This window comes from Echinops telfairi, unplaced genomic scaffold (genome assembly GCF_000313985.2).
Source record: "Echinops telfairi isolate 266 unplaced genomic scaffold, ASM31398v2 ScPeMD7_3533;HRSCAF=4204_0, whole genome shotgun sequence".
NCBI lineage: Eukaryota > Metazoa > Chordata > Mammalia > Afrosoricida > Tenrecidae > Echinops > Echinops telfairi.
The window spans coordinates 9,471,176-9,482,083 of record NW_022107431.1 but is presented as its reverse complement, the minus strand read 5'-3'; the positions used below and the strand labels follow the sequence as shown (position 1 = coordinate 9,482,083).

The 10,908-nt window shown below is 53.6% G+C and overlaps 1 protein-coding gene across 1 annotated transcript in view; it reads left to right on the top strand.

The window, feature by feature from the left end:
• The window catches only part of TULP4 (TUB like protein 4), a 96,638-nt gene that overhangs the window by 49,747 nt on the left and 35,983 nt on the right, over positions 1-10,908 (top strand). The window contains exons 4-6 of the mRNA XM_004701932.2: positions 1,179-1,340; positions 7,298-7,478; positions 8,049-8,183. Of these exons, the coding sequence (XP_004701989.1) occupies positions 1,179-1,340; positions 7,298-7,478; positions 8,049-8,183 (478 nt within the window). The remainder of the gene's footprint in view (positions 1-1,178; positions 1,341-7,297; positions 7,479-8,048; positions 8,184-10,908) is intronic.

Sequence of the window (10,908 nt, the reverse complement as noted above, 5' to 3'; positions counted from 1 at the left end):
CCCGCACTGTGGCCCGAGCAGAAAGCTTGATGGTGGTAGCTGGGCGCCATCTCGGTGTCTGGTCTCAGGGTAGATAAGGCTCTGGCTCTGTAGACTAGTTTTCTTCTCCGAGTCTTGGGTTTCTCATGCCTCCTCTTTTCTTCCACATGAGTAGAGACCAATAGTTGTATCGTAGATAGCCTCTCCTGGACTTTTAAGAGCCCAAAGGCTACTCATCAAGCTGGGATGTAGAACGTAAACTTTACTGGCTTTGTTGTGCCCATTTGCGGACTTATCCCATGAGACTATGGTCCTAAACCCTCAAACTCAGAAAACCAGTCCCGTAAGGGATTTGGTGATATACAAGAAGTATTTGTAACTGTACCGTGTGTGTGCGCACGCGCTCGCGCGCGTGCGTGTGTATGTGTGTGTGTGTGTGTACAGTGTCGTAGCATTGCCAGAAGGTCCTTGTGTCCATCTCAGCGTTATTGTTTACTTGTGCACACTTCACCCATCTTGGACGTTACTTGTGCTTTGCTGTTTGGCTAAGTGATGAGCAGTGATGGAGAAGCTGTTAGAGCCGAGCAAGGGCACTGAAGCCACGACCTTGGGATTGGCCTTGGTGCTGCTGTGTGAGCGTGGGTACCCGTGTCCTCCGTACAGTTATGAGGGGTAGGGGGAGATTAATACCTCCCTCGTACGGGAACGTCTGTGGATGATGATGGCAGTCCTGGCACATGGTGTATATACATTTTGTCCTTGGACATTTTTCTTGCAAATTTTTCCAATGCCTTGATCGTATTCTCTCCAACGCCAGCTTGATCTTAACCTAAAACAACTAGGTGAATGACCTGGGTCTGTTGTTGTCTGTGGCTGTCACGTTAGCTTTGACTCATGACCACTTAGTGTCCGACAGAACAGACCCTTGCGTGATCCTGCACCATCTCCGTGATTGGTAGTTTGTTTGACTTCATCGTTTTGGCTCTTGTGTCTGTCCACGTGGCTGAGAGCTTTCACTGACCCTCCTCCTACCCAACGGTGAGCTCTTGCTCTAGGGATCGGTCTTCCCTGATGATGTGTCTGTCCAAAGGAAGCGAGCCCAGGTCCCCTCCCCTGTAGGGCGTGCTCCCATCCCTCCTTCCCCCTTACAGGGCTCTCCCTTTCAGATGGCATGCTGACCCCTTCTCTGTGTCCCGAAGGTGAGCGACTTCACGTGGAGCCACGATGGGACGCAGGCGCTCATTTCCTATCGAGACGGATTTGTCCTGGTTGGTTCTGTCAGTGGACAAAGGCACTGGTCATCCGAGATCAACTTGGAGAGCCAGATCACGTGTGGCATATGGACTCCTGATGACCAACAGGTAACACCTCTCCCAGTGGGTGGGCAACACCAAACACGCGCTGAGGCACAGGGAAGCGGTCGAGCACAGGGTCAAGGCTCCTCAACAATCACACAGACCAGGGACAGTAGGTAAAGGTGAAAATTGTAGCAGAGTCTGAAAGGAACCCCAGATTGGAGAAATCAGGCTTCCTGTCAGTATGTTGAACATGGATTTAGCAATTTAGTTAAATACAATGCTCCGGCACATTTATTCTATAAAATCTACGCAAAGCACCTACAGAAAAAGGGGCCCTGGGCATGCGTATGTCAGTCATTCTCAACAAGACAACGCCCAACTAGTAATCAGACGGTAAGAAAGCAGCCCAGCCTAAAATTGCCAAGTTTTAGACTAATGAGAGTGTGTTTTCACTTATTAGCAAGAAATTCTAATAAGAGATACAGATGACTTTAGCTGAATCTGATCCAATAAGTACTTCGCTCACTGCTGGTAGCGTTTCGTGGTGGACTTGGGGGAAACAGGTAGCAGCCCATGCTGTTGACTGCTTTAAGGAGGCCTGGGTAAGCATTTAAGGAGCAGTGGTTTAAGTGCTCGCCTGCTAATCACAAGGTCAGTGGTTTGAACCCAGCAGCCCCTGTGAAAGAAAGATGAGTCAGTCTGCTTCTCCATTAAAGGTTGTAGCCTTGCAGGCCCAACGGGTCAACTCTCACTCGGCCCTCGGCCCTGTAGGGTCATTATGGCTTAAAATTCACGTGAAGGAAGTGGGGTTTTTTTTCTCCCCTGTAAATTATGTTTTGTTGTCATCGAGAATTTATGTGGGTGCCCAGGTGGTGAAGTGGTTACGTGTTGGGCTGCAAGGTCAACTGTTTGAAACCACCAGCCGCACCCAGGAGAAAGACAAGGCTGTCTACTCCCATAAAGAGTGCAGTCTCCGTGACTCACAGGGTGCAGAGTTCTCCCTGTCCGTGGGGTCCCCGGGGGTTGGAATCGACTTGGTGGCAGTGCGTTTGGTGTTTTGGTTGAGCGTGTCCACATCAACATGTGTGCCAATCCAGCAGGTGCTCCATCCAGTGACACTGATGACTGCCTGTGGCTCAAGCGGCCATTCTCGCCCCCACCCGCCTATGGACACTTCCTCCCTCATGAGCATGACCTCACTGCCCCACCCCACCCCAAGTGTTCTGTCTCATCGCTGCAGTAGTTGTCAGTGTGAGCCCATAGCCTCAGCTCTCAGAGGAGTGGCACGCACACAGCAGGCCTTTCTGGCTAGAGAAGGTAAACCGGGACCGCGGAGTTTGAAGGAGACTATAGGAGACGGAGATAGTTCGGGTTCAGAGTTTCAAGCTGACCTCAGGGACTTCATCCAGCCTCCATGGCTCCAGGAAGTCCAAAGTCCGTCAGGATTTGAAATTCTGTTTTTCCATCGGGATTCGCGTGTGGAATCTTGGTCAAGATGTTCAGTTAATGATGGCTGGGCACCTTTCTGTTCTTCTGGCCTCAGGGCAAAGGAGACATTTGCCACACGCTCCCCACGCTCCCCTGTCTCCCCCTGCCCCTGCAGGGGACTAGAGGCCCGTGGTTGGGCTCTATTGGCTCAGAGGTAGAATGAATTAGGAGGCAGAGTGGAAGCACTGCACACGTCATTGGGCCAATTAACTGATGTCCCACGTGCCATGACCAGAAACCTCCAAACCAAGAACCAAGTCCCGTGCGAGTTGGTTTGTACGTTGGCAGCCCCAGAAGCTGCTCTCCTTGTAAATCAAGCTGCCACCCAACACACGCCTTGACAGGCAGGCAACTTCCTCTGAGCAGGGACAGTTGTCCCAGCCCCGTCAGCCCCTCTGTCCCCGCCTGCCTCATCCCTGGGGACCACTCATCAACCTGGGTCTGCACACACTTGCCCTTTCTTGTCTCTTTTGTAAAAGCGAGCTCATGTTATTTGTCATTTTTGTCATTACTGTATGAGTCCGCAGCTCCTAGCCTGTCACACGTCGACATTCCTGCCCGGTGCTCAGGGACACTTTGTTTTTGGTAGTACTATTTGAAAGTAAGTTGTAGGCACCGTGGACAGCACCCCTAAGGTTTCCACAGGCATCTTCCAAGTCTTATGAAGCTTCACGGTTGGTGGAAACTTTGAAGGAAAGGATCTTGGAATTTTTCCATGAACTTTTGTAGCCTGCTCAGAGACGGCCATTCTGCTACATGATGACCTCTAAGACCGTCACACTGCTGCCCAGCTTCCAGTCATCACCCTTTGTCCCTCGTTGTTATAGGACTGTTTCATGGGTCTCTCTCTCTCTCTCTCTCTCTCTCTCTCTCTCTCTCTCTCTCTCTCTCGCGCGCGCGCGCACAATCTTGTGTTCACGTATCGCAGTTGGCGTGTGTCCTCAGTCCTTTAGTCTAAGTCAGCTTCCTCTCTTCGATGTGTATTCTCTAACACAGTCTACTCTCTAAAGAACTTCAGCAGGTTCTCTTGTAGGTGCCCCAGATTCTGGATCTGCTGGTAGACTCACGGCACCGGCTTGCTTCCTCTGCCCACTTCCTGAGCAGGTTGGCTCTGGCTCATGATGCGTGTTGTATTAAGCAGTTTCAGCAAGAATACTTTATCGTTGACATCGTCTTCTCAGTGAACCGCACAACGAGGCCTGATGATGTCGGGTAATCCCGCTAACAGGTTGCTGAGTTTGATGGAAACTTTGTAACAGCACACGGTTATTACTCACAGCATGTTTCTTAATTTCATCCACACTTACAGTTAATTGTTTCCAAGTGATGTTTTCGTGAACCACTACTAAGACGCGGCCTCCGTTGACAGCGAGAAGGGAAGGGCCCTTCCCTGGAGCTTACTTTGCAGGCAGGGGTCCACTTTATAGATACTGTGGAGCCTGAAATGGACAGACTGGTAGCATGGTGATAGGGACTCTGATTGACAAACTTGGGCGGTATGTTTATAAATAGAATCAAATGTACAATTGAACGGCAAAAATGGAGCGTGTCACGGAATTCAAGTAAGGGTGGCCGGATGATAACTGTGGCCCCCGCACCCAGTATGAATGAGAGATGCCGAGTCTGTGCCTCATTTTCCGGGATCAGGAAGAAGGCAGTGCCACCTGATATGTTCGAGAGCTAGGAAGCATTGTTCTGCATTGAACTGTGTCCCCTACCCTCAAAGAGAAATAGATGTGGAGATTCTAGACCCTCTCCCTGTGGATATGACCCTGTGGACATGGGTTATATTTCTGTTATTCCTGTTAGATCATACCCCGTGGGGTGGGTTCTAAACTTCATCACTTCTGGGCTATGAAAAAAAAGAGTAGACTCAACCCAGACACACGGACAGACAGACTTCATGTGAGGACTGTTTATAAGCCACACAATGCCGGCTACCTGCCAGGAAGTGATTAACTACTAACACTCCAATTCATGGGCTTGCATCTTCTAGCACCATGAGAAATGAATTTCTGTTCTTTAAAGCTATTTACCGAGGGTGGGGTGGAAAGGGGGTAATCAATTACAGGCATCTACATATAACCTTCTCCCTGGGGGACAGACTACAGAAAAGTGGGTGAAGGGAACACATTGGACAGGGCAAGATATGACAAAATAATAATTTATAAATTATCAAGGGTTCATGGGAGGGGGACGACAGGGAGGGAGGAGGCAAATTGAGAAGCTGATGCCAGGGGCATACGTGGAGAGCAAATGTTTTGAGAATGATGAGGGCAACGAATGTACAAATGTGCTTTACACAATTGATGTATATATGGATTGTAATAACAGTTGTATGAGCCCCCAATAAAATGATTTAAAAATATAGAAGAAAAAAAGCTACTTACCAGTGGGAGGAGCACTGGGCAACTTAAGACAGACATCTAAAGGTAGACTGCCAGCACGCTCTGAGCCTGGGTATCAGTTCATTGTGAAAGCCTTTCAGCTAAAGCAGGTGGTTGGGCCCTGGAGAAGGGCTCTCCATTAATCCAGTGGGAGCCTGGAGCCAGGAATGGGAGGCAAAACTCATCACCTCCACGGGCAGCTCACTGCTGTGCCCTGAGACCAGAGCTGGATAATGCCAGGCTACCTGAACTGAACATATTGTCCAAAGATGACCCTCATAGAGAACCCTGATCAAAAGGGGGGAAAGAACAGAGTAGAATTTTCCATTCTCGTGGAATCCAGACATTCTGGAGGCATTGAGGCTGGATAATTCCTGGAACTCTTGTCTTAAAGCAAATTATCCCCTAGAGCCTCCTTTCAACCAAATAGTAGTTTACCTTCAGCCGCCTGCTGCTTTATGTGACCACCTCCCTGGGAAGAACTGGAGAACACCCACTGGAGAGGTAGCATGTAAGTTAAGTTGGCAGAGAGTTCTGTTAATGGGGAAGACCAGCACACGAGGGAGGGAGGGAGGGAGGGAGGAGGTCCACAGCACCCAAATGGGTGACGCCGAGTTGCATGCGTAGATAGTGTTCAGTTGGCATGTGCTTGGCTGAATAAACATTTCCAACAGCCAACCTAAAATAAGGGGAGTTTTTAAAAGAACGGTAGCGGTCCCCCGCAGCATCCCGTCCGTGTTGAGACTTTTGCAGGGCTCTCTGTCTGGCTAGGACAGGGACCACCAAGGGCAAGACAGCAGACAAAGGTTTCAGTTCAACTTTGAGCAATTCCATTAGATGAGGGCTGCCCTCTGAGCAAGGGCACACTGAAACCTGTATGGGAAGGGGGGGACCCCCTCTCTCCACCATTTCCTTTCTGGGGGCCCCCTCTGCAGTTGAGAGAAGTGGTGTCTGTGTCCCTACCCTTCTTCCTTGCCCCCCACTAACATTGCTCCTGCCACATGTCCTACTTGCAGCTCAGCAGACTGAACTTGTTTGTTGTTTAATTTATGGAGAGCCAGCTACCTGCTCTGGGTTGATACTCTGAAATCCTCCTGTGTCTCCAGTTTGCCTGGGACAAGTATTCCTGATGACTCTCTTGGAATCACACCCAGGAAGTTTATGGCCACATGGAGAAAGTTTAAAGGCTCATTTCCCTTAATGAGGACACCGAGTGTTTTAAAAAAAAAAAAAAGATAAATGCTTGGTCCTCTTAGACTTCGGCAGCGCCGGTGGTTAACTGGCCCGGGGAGTTTTTCCCGGGACGCAGGAGGCAAGCTGTGGTTCGGCTCTGTAGCTGTGCTCGGACACCATCAAACTCCTTATGTGTGTTGGGAGCCTTACACCCCTTTAGAGCAGGGAGAACACGGCGGGGCTGGGGGAAACAGAGCTCTCTCCCAAGTATTGATCAGCATCATCTTAACGGTGAAACGATGTCTCCAGTAGATTGTGCTCAGTCCTTAAACAGAATGAGGAATCAACAGTCTCCTTTGGACGGTCTTGTCAGTATTTGATAGCATGAGTTTATCCTGGCTGGGCGGGGCGGGGCCAGGGGGAAGGAAGAGTTTTCACGTCCTTGGATTAGTTAGATGTGCCTTCTTGAAAAGTGTTAACCCAAACCAAACTTAGTACCATGGAGTGATTCCAACCCACAGGAACTGCCCCATGGGGTTCCCATGGCTGTCGCCCTCACTGGAGCAGGCTGCCACCTCTGTGACCCGAGGGGTGGCCGGTGGGCTAGAACTGCCGCCCTGCGGTCAGCTGGCCAACTTGAAACCCACCACTCCACCACAGGGTTAGGATACTAGAGGTGTGACTTCACTGTCAGCTCTGGGCAGGCGAAGGCTTTCGCTTCCTGCTCCCCCTAGTGGAGGGCCTTGCCTCGTTCAGCTTCCGGAGCGTTCGTGGCGGCGCCTCTCTGAGCCCCTCGGCCTTGTTGCTTCTGCGTCTCAGAGGGGCTGGTGTAGGACACCCCCTGCCCGGCCCCAGTCTCCTCCACACGAAGAAAGGCGGGACACGCAGCCCGTCCATGTCTGAAGAAAGGCGGGACACGCAGCCCGTCCATGTGCGTGCGGGCTGGGGGACACCGCTGGATCTGGGTTGCAGGTGCTGTTCGGCACGGCTGACGGGCAGGTGATCGTCATGGACTGCCACGGGCGCATGCTGGCGCACGTGCTCCTGCACGAGGCGGACGGCATCCTGGGCATGTCCTGGAACTGCCCCATCTTCCTGGTGGAGGACAGCAGCGAGAGCGACACGGACTCCGACGACTACTCCCCTCCCCAAGGTGCCCACCCCGCCTGGGCGCGCCCCCCAGAGGGCAGGGGGCGGTGGTGGAGCCCGCTGTGGGCAGGTGTGCTAGTCCAGGTAGACCAGAGAAACAAATCCAGAGAGCCTCGTGTGTATGAGAAAGAGCTTCATATACAGGAGCAATTGGAGATGGAGAAAACACCCAGCCCAGTCCAGCCCAAGTCCAGATGTCCGATATCAGCCCATATGTCTGATCCCAATGTGTAAAGGCCTCTTCAGACTCACAGCACACATGCAAGGAAGATCACAGACCGGTGGGTGGGAAGTCTTGTGGATCCAGTGGCAGGGTGAGCATCTCAGCGCTGGCAGGGGTCTCCACGTGGCTCCTTCGGCTCCAGAGCTCCACCCCTCCCCTCTTAAGTCTCAAATGGACATTATGCAACTACCACAGCAGGTCTGCTGGGGGTGGGTGGTGGGTAGGGGCACGCCAGGAGGGCCCCCGGGGAGCTGCCTGAGGAAAGGAGAGGCCTTAGGAAGTGGGACGGGATGGGGGGGGTGGGGTTGGGTCCCATGCTCCTGCCTTCTCTGACCAGCACCTCGTCTGCAGATGGCCCCGCGGCGTACCCCATCCCAGTGCAGAGCTTCAAGCCTCTGCTCACCGTCAGCTTCACCTCCGGAGACATCAGCCTGATGAGCAACTATGACGACTTGTCCCCAACCATCATCCGCTCGGGGCTGAAAGGTACACAACACAGCACCCATGGGTCAGCCGCACACACCCACCTCCTGGCCGGGGTGTCACACCCCAGTGCTGCAGTGACCCCCATCCTGCTCAGTGCAGCCTGGTTCATAAAGGTCCCCTCCCCTCAGCTTCCTTTGCTTATCTGGCAAGCCGGCCCCCGTCTTAGCTCAAGAAGGCTTCCTGACATTCCCTCTATCCCTCACTGGCAGACTGGCTAGCCACCCGGGTGCCCAGGTGTGTGTGCACAGGGGGCCTCTACGCAGAGACACCTGTCATTCTGAGGGTCTGGCAGCCTGATCCTTGTGTGGGAGCATCCCCTGGGAACAGCCAGGGGCGGGGGTGCCCCACAGTTGCGTCCTGAAGCAGTGGTGTGAAGGCCGATGTCACAGGCGGACACCATCCTAACAGGGAGGCGGTGAGGCGATGTCCCAGGACACCGGGTCCATCTGTTCAGATCAAGGGACAGAAAGGGTGGACAGTTAGCCATCCCATCCCAGGCTTGCTGAACCTTCAGAACACCGTGCTTCCGTCGATCCAAATGGCCGCTGGCCTGGGGTGCCCCTGCGTCAAGCCTGGGGTCCTCGGGAAGTTTGAGGGTGACAGAATCAGGATCCGGCATGGCCTGCTGCTTGCCAGGGATGTGTTCTACCTGCCTCTACCCCCAGCAAGGACTCCCCCACTGCTAGTGAGCCCCTTCCAGCTGCAAGACAGAGGAGGGCTGCCCGCTGTTGGAAACGTGTAATTCTAAGGAGGTTTTCACGCTGTAAGCCCCTAAAGGGCATGTACTACGAAGAAGTCCTTTTGGCGGCCCTGGAAGAGTGGGGTGCTTTTTGTTAGGAAGAGGATGAGGGCTTGGGTGGTCGTCTTTTCCTTATTTCCTGCCCGTTCCGTTGTTCACGGAGCGGAAATGGGAATAGGAGTGGGGGTGTCACCAAAGTCCACCCACACAGTCAGTGGCCCGGGCTCTGCACTCCTCCTTCAGCTGCTCTGGCATCAGAACGTATCGCCACGGTTACTCACTTTTGGGGACCTGCTCTCGAGTTGGCTCTGACTCACAGCAGCCATGCAGGGCAGCGTGGAGCTGCCGTAGGACTTCTACGACAATAGACCTTGTGGAGCAGCCAGCCTCATGTCTCTCCCACTGAACAGCTGCTGCGCCTGAACCTCCTACCCTGCGCCCTTGGGCTGTCAGGGCCCCTTGACTTCAAATGCAGCCCCCAAAATGTCAGTAGGTGGGGAGGAACATGGATTCCTCCTGGAAGGTTTTAAAAAATTGGACTTGGTTTTTAACCTAAAAATGTGGACAGATAAGGCCTGGTGGCTCAGGGGCACCCTGGCAGCAGGGTAACTGCTGGTGTATCGGGCTGCTAACGGGAAAGCCGGCAGTTGTCCTTGGGAGAAAGACAAGGCTCTCTGTGCCCGTAAACGGTTACAGGCCTGGAAACCCACAGGACAGTTCTCTAGGGTCAGCTCTCTGCGCATCGGGATCAACTTGCTCACAGTGAGTTTGGTTTTGAGTTTGGTGCTCCGTGCGATGATTTACGTGCTCAGCTGCTCCCCAAAACTTTGGCGGTTCAAACCGACCATCCACTCTGAGGAAGGAAAGCCCCGGTGATCTGCTCCCATTGAGACGTCGGCCTAGGAAGTCCCTATGGGACAGGGTCTCACTGAGTCTGCTGGAACGGACTCCTGGGCACCCAGCAACCACACTGACCTAGAGGTTGGCGGGTCAAACCCACCCAGTGGACCCGAGGAGGTGAGGCCTGGGCTGTCTGCTTCCACTCAGACAGTAGCCGAGGAAGCCCTGTGGAGCAGGCCTGCTCTGACACACAGCCGTCGGGAGTCGGAGGTGACACACCAAAGCCGGGCGGTACCTCTCTGCATCGGAGAACACCTGCGGGAGGAGCTGGTTCTGATTCGTTAGTGGGATGGCGTGGAAGGGCGCTGTGCCGGCCTGTGATGCCTCAGGGGCCTTTTCTGCCTGTTGTCAGACCGTCTCAAGAACCACTGGGTTTTGTTTTTCTTTTAAATGTGCCCTCTTATGAGTGGTGTCAGGCCATCCCGGGGACGTCATAAGATGCACGTTGAGCTGCTCACCCCAAGACCAGGGGCAGACTGAACCCCCAGCCGCTACCCAGGGGGAAAGTCTGCTCCTGGGGACATTTCCAGTCTAAGAGGCTGGACGGCAGTGAGTCTGGTTTCGGGACCAGTGAGCTCAGTAACTGCTGGGACGAGATAGCCACACTGCCACCAACCTGGCCCGGGACAGCATTCCAGCACAGGGAAGAGGGAGGGCGACGCCATGTCCCATGGAGCGTGGGTCTCTGGTCCCCAAAGCCTTCCCCTGTGAACCGTGTCGAAGAAATAGCCATCCAGGGACTTTCCAGCAAGGGAGGGTCACGGGGCATGCTGCACTTTCCCCCCAACACTGTACTCTGCATGGTGAGGAAAGGGGCTTTGTTTCTCCAGAAAGCTCGGTGTCCCTGCAGCCAGCTCACGGCCGCGTCCTTCACACTCCCTCCTGTCGGGCCCTCGGGTGCGCGAGGCGGGGAGCATTGAGTTCGCTTTGCAGTTGCTTGCTAAGCAGGCTCAGCCTCGCCGCAGAAAGAAAAGCCTGCCACGCCACCCAGCCTCGGGGACCGGGGCTCCCACACGCTTCACCTCACTTGGTGTCTCTCCCTTCTTTCCCGAGGAAAACTCGGGTGGCTGAGAGCAAAGCCCCCCC